The sequence below is a fragment of the Taeniopygia guttata genome, chromosome 2 (genome assembly GCF_048771995.1).
Source record: "Taeniopygia guttata chromosome 2, bTaeGut7.mat, whole genome shotgun sequence".
Lineage (NCBI taxonomy): Eukaryota > Metazoa > Chordata > Aves > Passeriformes > Estrildidae > Taeniopygia > Taeniopygia guttata.
Genome location: NC_133026.1, coordinates 62021708 through 62042592, shown reverse-complemented (window position 1 = coordinate 62042592; position 20885 = coordinate 62021708). Strand labels below are relative to the sequence as shown.

The following is a 20885-nucleotide window of genomic DNA, read 5'->3' as shown; positions in this document are numbered from 1 at the left end:
GATTCTAGTGGTGTTTTAAGTATTTCACAGCCTAAGGATATAACTTAATGTCAGCCCTTCAGACCAAAATATTCTGAAACAAGAGCCAAGCATTTGAGTTCAGCAGATAAATAAAAATTACTTCATTTTACTAGCTCCAGCAGACATCAAGAGCATCAGCACTTTGGGAAAAACTCACTTTTACCCCTGAAAAAGCACTGAAGACTGAAGCACACACAAAGGTAAAATGCTGGCCACTGAAGAATTTTAATCTATATTCATTCACAATAATCTTTAAAATTTTGGTTTTAAGCTACCCGAGTTGTTTTTTAATCCCAACAGCTACTCTCTTTATAGTACTTTAATATTTGTTGAAGTATTACATAAAATAAGAATTCCCCCCCCCCCAAACTTCTGAACATGCTGGATTCTATTAAAATTTCTAAATTATAGCAAACTTACAAATACAAGTAGTAAAGGAGGAAAATGAATCTGCTGTTAATTTTTGTACTGATCAATTTTTATTCTTGCTCTCTTTTTTTTTTTTTTTTTTTTTTTTTAATTAATAACCCATTAAGGGTTTGCTTGACATCTGCTGTCAAAAGGGTATTTCTGCTATGGACAGGGGATGTGGTTTAGACATGAAATGGCTCCCAGCTGCAAGAATTCTTCTTCCAGATGTACAGTAAGCAAAGGCAATGGAAGAGAACCAGCTGCTAGGATAACAAATTGAAAAGGCCCTTTTGACACAAGCCTTGCCGGCCTGTCTGATCTAACAAAGATGGATCATTCATTGCAAGGTGAATAGAATCTCAGTATGGCACAGAAAAAAAAAAGCAACATGGTCTAAGCATCCATTTCTCTCTTTCACACCAAGTACAGCTGCTGTTACTCTGGCACAGAAAAACCCTGCAGAATTTTTTACAGTATCTGGAGAGCTCTGCATCATACTCAGTGCTGCAAAAATTGCAGTTTTTTCAGCAATAAGAACTAAAAAAAAAAAAAAAATAAAAAGAAAATCACAATGACTGTACTATCATACTCCTGTTTGGAGAGTTGGCTCAACACTGGGAACTTTAATAGGTTGTGTATTATATATTTTGCAAACCAAATGGCAGCAGAAAGATCACACTACAACCATGTCAGTGTTTCCATTCACAGCTTTAGTTTCTAACCAGGTTAGCTATTAACAGGTAGCTTTTTTCAATAATATTACATAAAATCTCAAAGATTTGTGTCACAGATGAGTGATTTAGGTCACTCAAAGAATCACCATCAAAGGTATTGGCAAAAGTGGTTTTAATAAAAAATTTTAGGAGTGAGACTTGACAAAGTTTTGAAATTAAGGAAAGAAATTAAGGATTTATCAGCCAGTTTGATGATAACTGGATGGGAGTCCGTATCCATTTTAGCTCAGAGGATCATGAAACCTACTGAGCCACTATTAAAGTCTAAGCAAATAACCACTGGCCATACAGAAAACAGTCTTAACCTCCACAGCTTCTATCCCTTATACTCACATTAAGAATCCCATTGCTTAACTCCTTTTGGCTATCTGCCCAGTGCTTCAGAAAAATTTTAAACTAAACCTCATTTATTTACATTTATTTTCATGTCATTTTATGTCATTATGTTCTCCATATTTCCTGCACTCCAACAAATCTGGGAAGCATAAACTGTAGTGAAAAAATACAATTATGCTTTAATAATCGAGAAATTGCCAAGTATAGTTTCAATGTTTCAATTTAAAAATATGTAAAACCTTAACTGTAGAAAATCATTTAGTATCCAGGTACCAGAACTGGAAGTCTCTAGATGTCTACAAACCATGAGATCATAGGTCAAAAGCAGCAATTAGGGCTTTAGCTAATACAAGGCATAAAATACCAGCACAATTCAGTTTACCATTCAAATATTTCCTGCTAGAGATCTAATAAATAATGTTTTGGGTGAGTTTATGCTCTTCCATGGTAATCTTCATATTCCTGGCCTGAAAAAACACTTTCTCAATTTTTTTCTATCTCATGCATATCCTTAACGTATCTACATACTAAGTAACATCAGCAAACTGGTTTTACCTACTTGAAGTCCTCCCAGTGGACAAAACAGTGGATATGACTAGACAGATAACACTAATTCATCTATGCTTCAGGAAAACTTCATAACCATTAAAAAAAGTTTCAAAAACAATCAAGGATCACAACTGCCTATTCCATGAGTAAGGCATATAGCATTTTAAGTTTTCTATTTAATGCTATAAATCCATATATTTAGAAGCACTACTACATAAGCAGAACTAGAGGTCCAGCCAACTGCACATGGGTACCACATCTACAATTGCACCTTTAATGAAAGAATCTGATCATTAGAGAAACAGGAGAATGCCTTAATTACAAGGACAGGGGCATGGGAGCTTTATGATTTGGGCATCCCCTGTACTGCCTCACTATGTTTCTGGCAATGCTGTTTGGGTCTTTTTGTCCTGGCTACTTATACTTCAGCAGAGGAGAAATTCTGATCTGCTCTCTTATCTGCACTTTCAGTCACTCCTTAAAACATGTTGCCTTGAAGTCAAGCAGTTTCTCATAATATGAATATCCCATGCCTGCATTTTTTTTCACCTCATAAATGAGGAAGGTCTGCTATAGCGAGAAACAGGCTAAAGGCAATGATGGGTGAGTAACAACAGCCATATCTTAGCACATAATGAAACACTGATCTACATAATGCAAAGTTAATCAGCAAACCAACAGGGTTGTGTAGAATGAGGGAAACACTACGTCCATACACATACAAGGGTTATTCCTCAAGGGAAATAATACACTCCAAAATGCTGCTGTGAAGTACTTCATACACAGGACTTGAGAGAATTCCCTGTCCTATTTGTACCCATTGAACTAAATGCAATCAATTAACTCAGATCAGATTATAACAGATGATCAATGCCTATTAAAATCAAAGGAAAGATTCAATTAAACAATTTGCTGTTGGCAGTTGTCAGTTTTTTAAGTCACAATACCAAATTATTTGACAAAGCTTAGCACAGCTGGATATGCTCTTTCAGTTTTTGTAAAGAATATTAATGCAAGTTGGATTAACTGGAAACAGACAGTATTGGAAACACACAGGATTTCTGCTGACCCCTGAAATAAAATCTGAGAAAGAACTCCATGATTATTACAGTCGTGTAAACTTGCCACAGTTTCTTCTTTCAGGTTGCATCAGAGACTGCACCATGCTATGATATTAAATGACACTTTGCACATCTAGGACGTTAATTCCCAATTGCTGAGCATTTCTTACAAAATGGAGTTAATCTCTGATAATATACAAGCCCAGAGGCTTTTAAAAAAATTTCTTGTGATAGTAGAGAAGGATTCACACTTAGATCAAAAATACATACTTAGATATCAACCTAAAACAAATATGTATTTAAATGTATCTTTAATACACAAAGTTCTAAAAGCACATTCCAACACCTTGGCATCTAAATGAGCTCACTCTTGTCCTTCAATTTGGAGACAAGAGGGCAATCAGCAGGTGAGGGACACAAGAGAGGATGTAGAAAACTAGACTTACTTCTTGTCAGTATTGGGGATTTTTCCTGACTGCCATTACTATTGGCCTGGATAAGTCAAAACCTCTTACAGACAACAGGCAAAGATGTAATTTATATACAAGAAAATGAAATTATTTTGGTTGTAATCACTAATGGGTCAGCCTTCTAGTTGTGTGGAGAGAACTGAAACAACTTTTTCCCATATAATACAGTGTTGACTTATACTAGTGACTAAATTTGGAGTAAGTTCTCAGAATTTGTTTATGATTGTGTTTTAGCTAGTTTAACAAATAATTACAGTGTAAGCTTTCCCTTCCTGAATACATCATGGCCAGCAAATAAATTCTTTGACAAAATTTGCGGTTTGACAATCATATGCAAAAAACCTGTCCAGAATGTCTAAAGGTTTAAAACACCCCTACCTTATCCAGATAAGAAAAGCAGAGACTTAGTTTAACTCCAAACCTACTTAAAGTAGAAAAAGTCATGTGTAATGACTCAGAGCACAGTTCTCCTTTCAAAACTAATAAAATAGCAGCAAAATACTTTGGCACAAGCTCAGCTGAAAGGTGAAAAATTTTGCAGAAATGTAAAAATAGATACAATCTGCTACTGAGGTTTAAGTTTACTATGCTGAAAAGTTTTGACTCAATCAGTTAGAACCCACAGATTCAGTTGGCAAAAAATGAAGGTAAGAATAGCCAGAAATAGCTGGTATGCCCAAGGTAGAACTACTATTGCTGTCTGCTTATTTCAGCATTCATAATATGAAAACTGCCATCTGCTAGAAACAATGGAAACCTAGAAAAAATTTAAAGCTCTTTTCATTAGAATACCAGTCTTATGACCCATCTCTTCCTCCAAACGCTTGATAAACAAAAAAGTAAATATTTTTTTTAAGCATGTGTTAAGTGGACAACTTAAATGTTTGAAAATTTATTATCATATTGTTTTAAAAAAGCATATGAATTTATGAACATATAAGTAACATTTCTAACTTGTTTAAGTTGATTAGATCCCACAGTCTTGCATAACCAAACTGAACAAATCTCCACACTTTCCCTGTTTGAAAAGCATACACTTATTCAAGTCGATTAAAATGCATGCCATGCCTCCGATCACAACCAGCATTGTTCTACTTGGCAGTTAAAACCAATCCTTCTGAGTCCTCTTTTTTCCTTCTCATACCTGGTGTATGCCAAAATTAAACATCCGTGGAAAGTAAAAATCATGCTCAGCAACTTTTCTTTGTCTTACTAGATACTAAGTGAGAAACTCAATCAGCTAAGATTGATTCTTGAGTATTTTTAAATCTGTACAAAAAACTATAATCACTATAACCACATAGAAGGCTGGAAGAAAATTATTGGAATTTGATGACTTGTTAGCATTTCTTTCATGTATACACAAAATATTAACTATTGATACTTGTATTTGCTGGGCATTTGGGTTATTTAACTTCCCTCTTCTGTGAGTCAAAGCTGCATCGTAAAGGCCCCTCTGACATTATGGCTGAGGTAAGCAGTTTTGTTGCCAGAAAAACGTACTTGACACGTTGAGATTTTTCAAGACAAATACAGGAATTTAGACACATTTTCCACTCAATCACTGGAGCCTGCACACCAAAATTATACAGACTACTAAAACAAAAAGTATCAAGCACTAAGTATCATCATGTCTCTATTTGTCTCACTAAAAAGCAGGAAAATAGCCATACAAAGTTTTGCAAGTGAGAGAAGGAAGCTCAGAATCATTAACCATAGCTGTTTTCACAAGTGAGTTTTGCTCCTGATAATTTATGTTGTGAGGCTGGTGGCAGTGCCTCATAAGGACTTTTGACAAGGAAAGAAGATGGGGGGTTTGGAAACATTCTGAATTTTTATCAAGATGCCTGGAAAACAGTGTGGCACTCCAGCTAGCTCCACAGCACTTCACATTGTGTAGTAAAACAATGATGGTCTGTGCACACTTTTAAGCTAAAACTTACTAACATTGCTGTCAAAAGTGATGCGTCCTCTGAACTCCACACCTCATGTCACAACCTGTGCAACAGAGAGTTAAAGCCTCTGCAAAAATTTACAGCACATTTCTACAGCAGCTCCAACTCAGTAAAACTTTTGTGGTTTCTCAGAATAAAATACCTTATTTGGCTTGGGATATACATGCACTAACACTAAACATGGGAGTTACCTATAAGCCAAGGTATGCTGGATTCCAATATGCCTATTCATTTCAGAACTGGCAGCAAACTCTGTAAGACTTCTTAAGAAACAAGGCACTGCTTCTATTTCCTAATTTGAAAATCCAGTTTTCAGATTTTACTACTAGAAATGTCAGGCCAGCTGCTTTCCACCTGCTGGAAGGCTTTTTATATGTAGGTTAATGAAATAGATCATGTTAATTTGTAGCTAAGTTGCAGCCACACCTGCAAGCAATACCTACACTTTTCTTTGAGGAGCAACATTGTCAAAAACAGAATATAACTACACAATCATATTGGTCTTAATAATAACTTTGACTAAATATCCCCTTTGTCCAGCTAACAGGTCTGTGCAGGTTCAGTGCAACCTGAATTTTGAAACTGCACACAAAGAAAGAAGAAGAGGACTTCATAATATCATGCACTACATGTCAAGGAATTAAGCATTATTCCTCTGTGCCCCAATGTCCTGGCTATCCATATACTAACAGAATATCTTGTGACAAAGTAATCTAACTAGCAGATTCACAGAACAATCCAAACTTTATATGACCTCAAAGAAATGTTCCAAGTGGACAGTAAACCATGGATAAATTATAGAAATTTAATGCTTTTCCCATGTAAAGTGCTTAAAAGTTACAAATTAAGCAAAAAGAAAACTCCAACTGCTGTTTTGTTTTTATAACAGAATAAAAAAATTAACTCAGTATTCAGCTTTGTAAAAAGCTATCTAAATTGATGGGGAAAATCTAAAATCTCCTCTGTACACTAGAATAAAATAAAAGGCAATGACACATGCCTAAATGTCACATATACATATAAATATATATATATAAAGGTAAAATAAAAATCTATCCTTGCCTTTTTGTTCTTTAACATAGCTCTCCTTACAGTTGTGCATGAGCTGCAGAATCCACTGATGTTGAGCACCAATGCACTGCCAAGCTGGGTCCCCAGGTGCATGAAGATCAGAAAGATACCTGTAAAATCCAGTCCAAAAATCACAGTTTTGACTTGACACACTGAAGGCCTCATTAAAACAGACCAACCATGTACTAAGAAATACTTTTCCTTTCTTTACATAATTTTAAATATTCAAGAATAGGTATTAAAATATACTCACATCCACTGCAAACAGAAGTTTTGCATTGCCTTTTTTTCAATTAGTGAGGCAAAATTCCACCAAAAAATTTATAGAAATAAAAACCTTTAATATCCTATTAATATGTATTTCCAGTTGTGTCTCTAGTAGTATGCAGGAAACCAAACTCTTTATCTGCAAGGTTGCAGTTTAGTGCTTCAGATTTGAGGGAAACCAGTGACGGCATCTCAAGCACATAAAATACAGTATTTTTCTTCTTACTGTATATGATTGTATCATCATGTAACCTTAACAAGTAATTTCAGAAGGAATTAATTTCTGGCAGCTCATTAATTTTAGCACATGCATGCACAAACATATCTAAATCAAGCTCCTGGGTTGTCTTTCTGTTTGTTTATTTTGGTCTGGTGGTTTTTTGTCCATGCAAAGTCTGAAAAAAGAAGGGGGAGAGATAAGAAAAAGGACTGTGGCTTCTAATTTGCAGAAGAAAAATACTGTCTGTGTTTAGGCAGCGAGGAGTATTAGAAGCCAGCTGTTGTGATTTCCAAGAGAACACAAAAGGAATGTAGTCTCATGTATGGCATTCAAGACTATCTGACAACAGACTTCCAAAAGAGTATTTTCAAAAAGTTGTAGCTGCTCTACTGTTTGAGGCACTCTGTTATATTCTGCATTAATGAGGCAGGACATATTTTAAAAAGATGCTTAAAGTGAACTATAGTGATAAATTATCTGAAGCAGCACAGGCAATGTTTACTCCCTCACAAAAGCTGTTTTACTACAATAATACCTAATGTTAATTAGGACTGTGTTGAATTCTGCCTTCTTTGACAAACGTCTGCAGCACTTGAATAAAAAATAAACTGTCAAAGTAGGACTGGTTGGATGGATGAGAAAATTACACAACTAACCATTTTGACAGGGTGGCATTTATAAATTATGAGCTCAAGTCCTTTTCAATGTTATGGGGACCTTTAGACTTTTTTCTTAGGCACAAAACTAAAAAAAGAATTACCACTGGTCTTGAAATACATACATCTACTTGGCTGTTAAAAGCTATGGTAAACTATTTTTGAATAGTATAAAATAATTATAATATTATAATTATTATTATAATATTATATATTAATAATATATAATATTATTATATATTATTATATTAATACCAAAATACAAATTGAAGCCTAATTATAAACATTAAGTATCTGAAGGAGAAAAAACTAGTATTTTAGGTCTTGGTCAGGCTTCAACTTCAGAGACATATAAAACAAGAGTATTAAGGAAGAAATACCCTCATAAGACCAGCAGGGTTTATGCACAATTTGGATTTTGTTAGTTTCATTTTTGCTGAAGTCCCCTGAAGAAAATTTACTTCATACCTTGCCTTCAGAAAATTTACACTAACATAACCACGTATATTTAGAGCAGTGAAACTAATTTAACCATTTTGTAGGCTAGGATTCTGTTAATTGGAACAAAATTATTCCACATTCATTCACTCCTCGCTCTTTATTATACTTCTGCATGTGGAATACATTTGGTTACATTAACACAGTCCGCTTAATATAGGCTGGAGTACTTTTAAAGATTCAGTAGTTCAAGGTAAGTGGCTACAAGACAAAACACTAAAAACAACCAACCCCCAAAAATCAAGCAAGAATCAATGAAACACAACCAACCAAAAAACCCCCACAAGAAACCCCAAACAAAAAACCAGAATCAAGCACACATACAACATACAACACATGAGTCTTTCAAAGAACCCTTAGAAAAGGTCCTAAGACTTGGCTTAGGTTAAGCAGCTGCTCTTGGAAGCTTTCAAGTGTCATATAGAAAAGGAATAGCCAGTGCTGCACCTTCACAGATATAAAATGCTGAACTATTAATCTTAAAAACCAATTCCAATGAATAGGCAATAATAATGTAGCATCCAGAAGAATGAGAAGAGCTCTACATAAATGCACACAGGTCACTGTAGTCATAAACTCACACAATGCAAAGGGACTCAAGACACCAACCCCACACTTGGGCCTGTGTGACTGGGCCTGGTGCACACACAAAACACTCAAGACCTCGTGCAGGTGTCTGAATTTCACAAATGCTTCCCACACAACACATTTGGTCTGCTTCTTTTACAATAACTGATAAAAACACTGGGATTGTCAAGACACTCTAGGAGCCCTGGTAGCAACCAAACCTCAAAAGCTTTTTAAATAAAGCTATCAAATGTTCCAGAGCAGTCTAAAGTTTGGCACCAAGGACTGAAAAGTTGAAGTCTACATCAGCTCATCTGAGCAGCCTTACAACAGGCACCAGTTTTGTGAAAAACAGAAAATCTGTAAATGTTAATGAACACTGGGCAACTGGTTCACGTTCATGAAATGCAAAGGAACTTCACTGTTTAGCCTGAGCAATAAAAGAGCCAATACCATTTTCAAATAACAGAATGGTCTGGATTAAAGCCTCCCTGTCATCTGACTCAGAATGTCAAGTCAAGCTGAAGTGTTAATAAGGAATCTATTTTGAGGTATGCAAACTAGGAATGGTCATTTCAAACACAGCTTGCAATATGTCAGTTTAGGGAAAGTAACAAAATCTCAACATGCCTTAAAGATGCAAAAAATTAAATTCAAATCTCAATTATGCTGCATTAAATTGTTCTCATTCAAGAACTGGTTTTCAGTCCTTCAATATACAATCCAGTACCATTCCATTGCCATTATTTATATAATCATGAAGTCTCAAAATACTTACAGCTTTAAAACCAGTATTTAAACCATAGTAAAACTAGTCACTACCCTATTTAGGAAACATTTAAATACAGATTTAACATCATATGTCTGAGGAAGGCACTAGACAAGTGATTACCTTATATAACGTTTCTGATCATGTAATGTTGACGGAGTTTCAAGCAGCTTGTCCAACAAAAGTTCTCGTAAAGCTTCAATTCTGGTTTCAACTTCAGCATAATCTAGGAATAGGGAGCAGGAATAAATCCAATGTGTCCTTAAGCAGCATCACAAACTGAAAATTGTTATTTTCCTAGAGTATCAGACACTTCTGGAGTTAATGTGGAAATCAATACAAATCATTTTATAACAAGCCACATCTGAAAATATTATACATGACAGTTTTACAAAACCAGAGAATTAGACTTTCAAGTCTTTCCAACAATATGTGAGAAAGATACTCAAAGTCACATTTTAATTACTGTAATCTTTTTTTATGTCCAGTAATACCAAGACTAAATAAATAAAATTGGCTGTGATTTCACATTTTGTAGTATGTACCTCACTCAAAAAATTTGTCAGAAATATTGCCTAGGGTAATTGGCTCCTATAAATCCGTAATTTGTATGGATGAAAATCTGTATCAAAACCACACAAAGCTCTTTGATCTCCTATGTGCTTTTTAGCCTTTTAAAGATATATCCAAAACAATTAAATAATAAAACCTGTATCTTACATTTTTTGAACACTTGAACCTCTGTCTTTCCGAAGAGGGACTTGGCTTTTTCGTAGTCATTAATAACCACATCATAATCGCCCTTAAAAACAAAAACAAGCATTTACATTTGTCAAGAAAAAGACTAATGTCAAAAGGCTACTTTCAGCAAACAGAATATTATTTTTAAAGTATTATACCTTCTGAATATTTCTTTCAATGTTTAAGGGAAGATTGAAAAGAAATTTAAAGCGCTGAAGAACGTTAAGTGCATTTCTCGTTGAATCAGCTTTGTCCTTGCGACCCAGCACTTCTTGAAATAAGGTATCTGCTGTGTTACTGGCTCCTATTTCAAAAAAGGGTGACAGTAAGAAAAAGTAGAGTAAGCAATCAGCTGAAATCACAAACAGATTTTCTTCATTTTAATGAGTTAGTCAAGGTTTTTAATGAGTTAGTCAAGTTTTTTTTAGAGCAAATGAGTAATTAGTGAAGATTTTCAGCAATTTTTTTTGTTCAACTGTGTTAACATTTTACAACTGCTGAAATTCTATTTCAAAGTGAACCACTTAGCATTTTAATGTGGTAAGACCCCTGTGAGATTAAAAACAATCACTCTTTCCTATTTCAAATGCTTAGCTTTGCTGCAGATATTTTATAGTTTGCTTTGGCTCCAGATGTACATTTTACAACCAAATTATGCATCTCAGGATATAGAAAATTCATAGAAAGCTTTACATTTAAAATAAGTATAATTACATTTTGGTAATTAATGTCAGAGCTTCTAAAGTTATCACTGGGTTTTGCAAAAAATTTTTTTATGTTTTCAAGTCAAATCTTAAAAATTATTAGCAATATTTGAGCCACTTAAAAGTACCGATGGTCAAGACAAAGACAATGTCATGACTAAAAAAGTCTAACTAGCTGGTCACTGTAACAGAATGAATACAAATTGTCTTCACATTGCATTAAAACTCTTACTGGCTTCATCACACACAGGATGAAGCCTTAGTCAACAATGTCATGTATTTACGTCTCTATCCTATCTACGAATACTCTTCAATAAATACATTAAATATTGCCTTAAAACTTTTTCTGTCCAAACTAAAAAGCCTGCTATTTTCTAATAAATATTTTTTCCCAACACAATAATAAAATAATAAAATTTCATTTATAGTGGAGAAGACTTACACTGCATATGAATATTTGCATTTTTCAACTTATGACTTACTTTTAATTAACCAAAACAAAACCAAAAAAAAGGGGAACCGCTTTAGCCTTTTTGATCATTGCGTGTAGAAGTTTCTACATTATCTGGTCTAGTGACTATACTTTAAGCAAAGATGAAAAAAATTACATCAGTCTCACTGGGTGGCTTGCATGCCATTTTCTCTAGTCAACACTGTGGGTGGCCTGCTCATGTTAAAAGTAGTCTTTGTAAAATAATTGTTATATCTAAATAATGTTTAAACTTTGTTGAAATTTTGAAGCCTTGATGTAAAAAAAAGTTTTGTCAGGACATCTATTTCCACCACATACTATTCAGCACAGAATACTTTAATCCATTAAGGAGAAATGCACAATGAAAACAGTTAGCTGCACATTTAAATATAGATCACTGTTAAAGTATGATTTTTCTCAAGGTTGTAAGAAATAATTGTTTTGTAAATCCTTCCAGTAAGTAACATTTTGTTTGTTTGAATTCATATTTCTTGTCCATTCTTTTAACAGCCCAGAAGCAATGTGCTGTATCTGGGAATTGAAGTTAGAGTCACGAAGTTGGTTTTTTTGTTTGTTTTTTATTTTTTTAATTCAATGCAAACCTTTTTTAAAAGATAATTGACAACTGCAGGTAGACCACAGTAATTTCTATTTTCATTTCTTTATTAAATCCTCATTTCAGGTAAAAGATTCTATATTTTTTTAAAGGGTACTTTTTCTGTTTTATAAGAAATAAAAATATATCAAATCACTCATTAATGTATTAATGAAATTCAGTACTTCATGCAAAACAGGTCTATCTTTTTAGAATTAAAATATTGTAACACTTCTTCCCTCCTCATGCCTCCAAACCCTTTCTACAATAACAATCTTTATCGCTTGATTACCGATTAGCCATCCATGGATAAAATTGCAATTCTTATATTGAGTAATTATGTTTTCAAAATAGATGATTCATCTACAGTGCATGAATTTTTTTACTTCAGAATAAATCTCTAGTTATTCAACAGCTGTCTGTCTTAGAGCCTGACAAAAACCCTACATAAAGGAATTTGATTTACCTCCTTTAATATACAATTCTTCATTAAATTAATTATAAGGCACTGTAGGTTTTTAATAAAATAAATTTAATAGCTTGTTTAGCAATATACATTGATACAAAAATTCCACACATCTATAATTCCAGATAAAACACTAAACTGCTCTTTTACTATCTCATGCCATTTCAATTCAAGAATTTGGAGCCCTCTTAACATACATTTTCCTCAGATGCTGTGGAAAACATGCTCATTTTTAAGGGTTTGTAACCAAGCTCAGACAACAGCAGCTGTCTCTCAAAACATGCACCTACAGTCCATAAAATGCACAATTCAATTAAAGAATTAAAGTCATCTTTGAAAGCAGTCCCTGCTACTCGTGGATTATGGAAGCTTTTCAATGGTCAGGCAAGAAACAAAGCTTTGATCCTAAACTACTTTGCATAATATTATTTACTCTTTTTAAATCCTTGTATTCCTACTGCCCTGCTTCCCACCCATCATGACTTGCAAAGCATCGTGAGGAAAAGCAGCCAATTCTTTTCATAGCAGAGCCAAACTTCAAACCACTCTGAAGTGTCTGGCACAAGTTCCTCTACCGTTCCAGCCTGAAAAAGACAGTTTGCATTGTCTACATACAAAGTTCAGCCACCATTTATCAAATGAAACAGCAATTATCCATTATAGGTAAATTAGTCTTATATTAGTGCATATAGGAAAATATCACAGATCTAAATTTTTGCTTTTTTATTTAAAATCTGTCACACAATTTAGTACTAGGGAAAGTGCCCTCCAAGGAATCTATGCTTGGTTCATGACATGGCCTAAATACAGAGCACTGAGGATTGCACTGGAAAATTTCAACAAATGCTTCTTTTTCTCCTACCTAGATGTACCAAATATTCTGCACACATAGACACATGCTACAGTCTTTATATAGAGGTGTGAGGCTTTATGTGGTGTTTTTTGCTGATTTTTAAGTTTTTTTGCAGCTTGGTTTTTTTTATTTTAGGCATCAAGATGAGGGAATAACAATGTTCAAGCTACACCTTTCTTATGAGCATCAAGGAATCCCTACTGAAAAGGGCTAGAGCTGTTCACAAAACCCCCTGCTTTCTTTGCGCTCCCCACACAAACACACATACAGTCACTGCTTTCTTCATACAAGAGAAGAAAAACAGTGAACTTCCATGTCACTTTCTTGATTTCATAAAACACAGTCAGACTTTCCAACACTTGAGTCAGCTATCTGCATGTCATTCCTGCTTATTGATACAGCACTAAGGGAAACATCCCTTCCTCTGTGAAAAAAATCACAATGAAACAAAGTAAAATTATCTTGGCAGAAGTCCCAGAATTAAAAAAAAAAAAAAGGAACTTTTTTGATCTGATGAAACACATACCAAACTGCAGCAAATTCAAGCCATCTCTCTCAATGCAACCTTACAGCTAATACAGAGAAAGAAAACAAGGTACTGATAGCTTTTCAAGGTTTCTAGAAAGAATTTTCATGCCAAATACTCTAAATGCCAACACATTAAGTGAAAAAGATCCTGTCAATAGACCTTGTTATTGCAAATATCTTATAATTGGATTTTTTCTGCCTTTACTTGAACATCACACAATCCTGGTATTTAGCTCAGCTCATCCTTCTACAGTTCTGTCTATCCATGTAGTTCCTCTATTTTCCTCATCCACTCAAAATTGAGAAGCCACCAAAATGAATCTGAAGTAAACACTTTAAAACATCTTTATTTTGATATTTATTTGCTTTGTTATCACAAACACTGCCAAAAGTCGTGGCAACCGCTGCTCCTTATTTCAAAAGATGCATTATCACACCCTGGAACCACTATCACCCAACAGGGAAGGGACCAGAGACTGTTTTCTACTTTCTACAATATTCCTAGGAAAATATTAAAGCCTGTTAGAAAGTCCAAAGTTCATAAATAGCTGCTGCTGGAAGGACAAAACTTACTGTTCAGTACATTCTCCAGTTTTTGCGTCATGGATCCCTCTACTTTTTCCGTTCCATCCGCTTCCAGTTTTTGATGGATTGCTAGAATAAAGTGTCTAGTTAAAATGCAGAACATTTTAATAGGTGGGAACACATTACATCAAAGTGACTCTTTTAAACATTTTTAAAATTAAAAATAAAGTGTTATTTTTCTTTTTAGACACAAAAAATACAAACATGCTTCATGGCAGCAGAGCCTAGTGGAAGACAGGGCTTACAGCCAGACACTGCAGAATTTTAACCATTACTTTCACATAGACTTCTGTATCTTCTTGAACAAGACAGTAATACTTAAGGAAAAAACCCACAAACATATAGACAGAATAATCTATCAGTTATTATAATCTAAATTAGAGGTCTTATACGGGCAATAATTAAAAATTGTCTCATGAAAAATACCATTTAAACACATAATACTTCTGCTTTGTAAGTCACTGATGTCACAAAAAAGAAATTACCAATAATTTAAGGTAGAAAGGGAGTCACTGGGAATCTGGATGATCCCAAAATCAAGTGCTAGAACATTCACCCATCACTTCTTTTCACCTACAAAAAGGCACTCCTAAAAGAAAATTTAAGAGTTTCTCAAAGCATTAACCGTTATCACAATGTTTCTGCGTAATTTTGCTCTAAACAACAGGATAACAGAGGGGAGGTTTATTTTTTTATTATGCTTTATTTTTTTTAAGATGCTATGTTTCTCCTGTCCTAAAATGTCAAAATCCTGAACTCTTATTTCTGTGTAGTATTACTAATGGAGATGGAAATGCACAGTGCCAGCACTAATTTAATATTTTACTATAATTTACTCTAATTTCTTTTGCAGGGAGAAGGCACAACCTACTTTGAAAATATGAACAGTGAATGTAGTGTAGGTAGTCTTTTTTTCTACTTCCCCTCTCTCACACAGCCCTCCTTCCCTCTTCTACTGTTCAGCAAAACCAGCACAAAGCAGTATTTCTCTCTTTTAAAGTATTATTCCTGTGTATATGCAGCACATATAAAATATTATTTTCCTTTCAAGTTTTTAATCTGATAATGTGTAAAATCTGCTCTATCAAATAGCCATCAGCTCCTATTGCTTTAGATATATTTGAGGCTTAAAAGAACCTCCTACCTCTACTGGTTCTCAGTAGAATGAAGTGAAGCTAAGCTACCCTTGAAAACAGTGATACCCAGTACTCTGAAAAAATTGTATATTTTAGTTCAAAACACAGATACACTTCTGAAAGCAGCTTTTCAATTGTTCCAGCTTATCTTGCTCTGGTTTGTATGGCAGTGCAACCTGAGCTCCCCAGCTGGATTCTTTTACAGTGAAACAAAATTAGAAGAAGCATTCTGAGACTACACCTGAGGTGCTGAAAGAGATACCTGGAATTCAATCCACTGAGTGAAATTTGAACTAGGTCTGAAATATTGCCATAAACTGCCCATACCATGCATACAGAGATGCCATTGCCAGCTGGTTTCCTCTTCAGTGCTATCCCTACTTGCCCATCCCATGTAGATGCAAACCAGCAACTGAACAAGGACAGGCCCTGGGGCCTCAGACCTACAGCAAGGAGTGAGTGATGGCGGCTATTCTGAAACAGGATGGCTCTTTATAGTCTCCAGCCTCCTTCAAAGAAGGGATTTTCATAGGGGGGAGATAGAGGAGACGGGTGAGTAACACCAGTGTGTAATTAAAAAAAAAAAAAAAAAGACAAAAGAAGGAAAATTACATTATTCTCAAACATCCAAATGTGACCCTTCAATCCTTTGATCCTACACTAAGAATTACAGAAAGTCTTGCTTTCATGAAAATACAAGAGCAACTGTATTTTCATTCTTAAAGTCATCAGAGGGGAAAAAAAATCTAATTAGGACACCATATTTCTTAAGATAATCAACCCTGAAATGAAATGAACTAACACTGACAGATTTTTGCATATTTTAAGGACAGAGATCTATATTAAAAGATAGTGTGTTGTTAGCTGTTGCACATATTTTGTGTACAATGTAGACAGCACTTACCAACAAGAATACTTCTACAATTTTATAACAAAAGCATTAGTGGCTCTACTGACATGATTCCAATTCTACATATCATTTTTAGTCACAGTAGTAGTCAATGTAGTGCAATAAACTTTACATACTGAAAAGCAAGTTTAGCAGAACAGCAACCACAACATACACAGGCATTTTAAAGCCAAATGTTGTAAGTAGTATTGGAATTACATCAAACTGTAATGATTTTAATTTACATATTTTGAAATCATTCTATGGAACATACTTTTGAAAGATACTTTAAAAATAGACGTGGATAAAAATCTAAGTTACATACTGCCTCAGAGGTTTTTAAAATTTAGCATATTGAAACCATTAATTACATACCATTAATTGCTGACCAATGCAATATCATGTAGCTTCTGAAGGGGGCACACCTAAGCATTTCCAAAAGTGACCTGCAATATCTAAACCTCTATCAAAGCATACATACTGGCAACAAAAGGTAAAACATGATGAGGACTTCTTTCTTGTACATAAGTTTTGGAAGAGCACTGTCTATGTTAGAACATTCAAAGTGTCGAAATGTAACTTCTTAGCCAGCTTGTTTAGAAATTATGATGATATTAAAATTAAAATATCATGATCTTTAACCAGTTGCTGAAAGTTAAAATACATCTTTCCAAGGCAATTCTCTTTCTCATCTTGTTCAGAAAAGAATATACAATAGCAATATACTATTCCCTCCTCTTTCTTTTAGAAGGCAGAAAGTAATTTCTTTTCATATTGGTAGCTATTGTGCATAGCAACCTGGAAAACAGTATTCATGAATCTTAGTTTGGAAATTTTGATGTTGGAAACCCAGGAAGAATGGTCCTATTAAATCAAGTCAAAATGCACATACAGACAAAGTATGTCAGTGGGGCAAAAAAACCCAAAAAAACAAACAAACAAAAAAAAAAAAAAACCCCAAGGTGTTGAGTTTCAGAAATTTGGAAAGCATTGCAGAGTACAGATAAAGGCATATTAAGCATATGTAACTAGGACTGTAAAAAAAAAAAAAGCATTTTTGAACCATTGTCTGAAATAAGGTATTTTAGGACATTCTGTAAAGTCTAAACTTACTTAAATTACTCTGTGTTCATACACTAAATGTATTATATTTCCTTCTACATGTTTAGGCTACTGTGCTTACTGTAGTTATTTTTACACATCATATTCCGATTTAGCAATAGAGAGCACATTCACTGTGTTCCAAGGCTGAGTTACAAAAGAAAAAAAAGTCTTACGTTTCCACAGTGAAAAAGGCTTTCTAATAAAGTCTGAACTTCCTCCATTTGCATCAAAGGATTTTGAAAAAGCTATGCGCATGTTCTTTCCAAGGAGACCAGACAAAAAGTCTTTAATTTAGAAGTTTAGACAAGCAAAACTATATGCAGTCAAGAAAAGTACCTTTAGACCTCATCTTTGGAAGGAATCTAGTGATACTCAAGTTATTTTTTTCTCTTAAAGTGCTAAATCTAATAGTGGGATGATACTGTTTGGGACAACCCCTGTTCTCCTGTACCCAAAGGGCTTCCTTTTGCTGGATCTAGCAATCACACAGCTGCAGGGCAGCTGCAGGGAGATAATTTGGTGCAAAACTAACTCACTAAGGAAGAAATGTTGCTTTACTTATCAGTGAACTTGTCTAAACCTTGCCTCAGTGGCAGCACTGCAGTATAAGGAAAGGAGCATATGGCCAAGGGAAGGTAGAAAGCCATCCTACTCTTCCCACACTACCCAGTACTTAAGGTTACCTTCAAATACAATTTCTTACCCTCAACTTATGCTTGAGGGTAACTTAGTCTTATTGCAGCCTCAACTTAAGGCTGCAATAAGACTAAGGAGAAAATTTTAGGTCTTTGAAGGCTTGAAGTAAAGGATGGATGGGATTTTTCCTGAACTGCCCGTTACCATGGCTTTACCTGACAGAAACTATACAAGTTGGAAAAGCAGTTGGAAACCTAGCAGAATCTGTTCCTCATTTTTAGGAGATTTACTGTAAGAAGCATACAATAAATAAAAATGAGGAAAGGCTACATCTGGATGCTTCAACTAAGGCCAAATAATTAACTGTATTTTGTATCACCTTTGCCAGTAAGTGTTCATGTTTTCCAGCTAAGTCAGGATATTTGCAAGTCAGGCTTGCAAATTTCACAGCTGCAGGCAGATACTGATTAATAATAGTGAAGAAACTAAGTTCAAAACTCACAACCTCTGTGACTAAATACACCAGAACACATGCAATGTTCAATCTAAAAAATAAGCCATAATAAAGGCCTTGTATTAAAATAAACAGCAATTAATTCATTGCCACTTGTGTTGAAAACAATCTTATTTAATCTATTTTTGCTAGATTTATGGTAACTATGAATCTAGTAAATTAAACCACACTTGGGAAGATCATGCAGCTTTTGATTTGCAAATTTCATACTTCATTTCCTCATTAGATATTTTTAAAACATATTTTGAGATAGGCATCAGGCGTGGCATTCTCAAAAGTTCCTCAGCCTAACTCTCAGTTCAAAGCAACACAGATGAATGTTTGACCATTTTCTGACTAAACAATGGCTAGAAATGAATTTGGCATATCTGAAAAAACTTACTGATTTTCATAGAATTGAGGTTAAAGAAAAAATACTTGAAATAAATCACATCCTTTTAGTCAGATACAGAAAACAGGAGGGGAAGAATACAAGAAGGGCAAGGCCGACTCAGCAAAGTATTTAAGATCTGATGTGGTAACTAAGAACATGGCACCAAAGAACAGTACTGGAGGAATGAAGAACACATGTTAGAACACTGCCAGGATTCATGCCCAATGCATTAATAAAATCGTCTTTGGTTTCCTTTAATGGAAGATTAAATTTTTTTTTGTAATTTTAACAAAATATAAGAAGGTTATTGATGAGGAGAGTATCCCTATGTAAGGTAAAAGCTGTTCTGACTGGATTTAACAGGACTGCAGGGCCGCATATAAAGAGGAAAGCAATAATGACAGCATGCCATGAATGGCACTCCTAACACCTTACTCTATGAAAATCTTAAAAAAAAAAAAAAAAAAAAAAGTACTTTTTGTCCTTTTTCCTTTCCTTTTTTTCCTACTAGTTAATAGCGCTAAGTCTAGTTTGGTTTGGTCATTCCTGCAGTGCCCCTCAAGAATGCTAGATATTTTTGTATTGGCATAGCAAACTTGGCTTTGTTTTGGTTAACATTATTAATCCTAGCAAAAATGACAAAATATTGAACTAAATGCAGTAAGTTGCCTTTTTGTGTTTTGTTTCCCTAGCATTCACTTCTTCAAGCTTGTTTACCCAACACAGTGGTAAAAACTAAAAGAAAATGGACATATTTAACATGACATTTTAAGTTAACTGAAGTACAGTGCTAGGAAGGAAAGCTTTATTGATATATAAACCCCAAAAAATTTTAGTCTAAAAACATTATGAGACCAGACAACCTGTTCTCAGTTGGCCTTACAATAAAGCAAGTTTGATATCTCTGGGGAAATATCTTGGAAGCAGATGGAAAATGTGGCTTATTATTCTGCCTATGGATGCACTAAAAATTCCAGGACTGCATCCAGGCCTTTGCTAGAATACTTCTGAATTAAAGAGTACAGAAAATGCTATTATCTCTTTACTTTCTGCATCTGTGAAAGGTAAAAGTAGTAAAAATAAAAGCAGCTTTTAAATCTTGCATTTAAAAGGTAGTATGGAAATTAAAATGGAATGTAGCATCAAATTAAGGTGTTTTTATGACTTGCAGGATAAGTCTGGATCAAATTTAATCATAGGTAACTTTTTTGCACACTTGCAATTAATTGCAGAAATTGCTGTTTCAAAGTTGCAATTGTAAAAATTATTCTTCTTTTTACATGCTTTACTATTTTTCAAATTAAATAAAAAAATTAATAAAAAACGGTATCTGAAAAAAACCAAGTTCATAAAATATGACAGCCACACAGTAACTATAAGCTGTCAAAACTACATCCCTTTGAATAAATTCTGCCAGTAATTAGCTCACATCTCTAAAACAGTATGTGATGAAGAAGCTACATAAGCAGTCAGCATAAAATCAGAGCTTAGGCAGAGAATCTTCACTAAGGCCTGTGAAAATTGCTGCTGTCTCATACGTTTTCTAATAAAATTTTCTCTTGCTTGAGACAAAGAAAAACCCAACTCCCTACATAACACCATGCTAGGATCTGCACCAAAGCAAAGTTTGAGCCTTTTATCAATTGTGATAACTATTGCTTTTGTAAAAACTGCATTAAGGTAAAAATTGGTCTGCTACAAAAA

General features: G+C 34.4%; 1 protein-coding gene across 1 annotated transcript in view; it reads right to left on the bottom strand.

Annotated features, from left to right (window-relative positions):
* The window catches only part of EXOC2 (exocyst complex component 2), a 127351-nt gene that overhangs the window by 66253 nt on the left and 40213 nt on the right, over positions 1-20885 (bottom strand). The window contains exons 7-11 of the mRNA XM_030265431.4: positions 14518-14598; positions 10485-10630; positions 10306-10387; positions 9709-9811; positions 6600-6718 (exon numbers count right to left, since the gene is read on the bottom strand). Coding sequence (XP_030121291.4) covers positions 6600-6718; positions 9709-9811; positions 10306-10387; positions 10485-10630; positions 14518-14598 — 531 coding nt within the window. The remainder of the gene's footprint in view (positions 1-6599; positions 6719-9708; positions 9812-10305; positions 10388-10484; positions 10631-14517; positions 14599-20885) is intronic.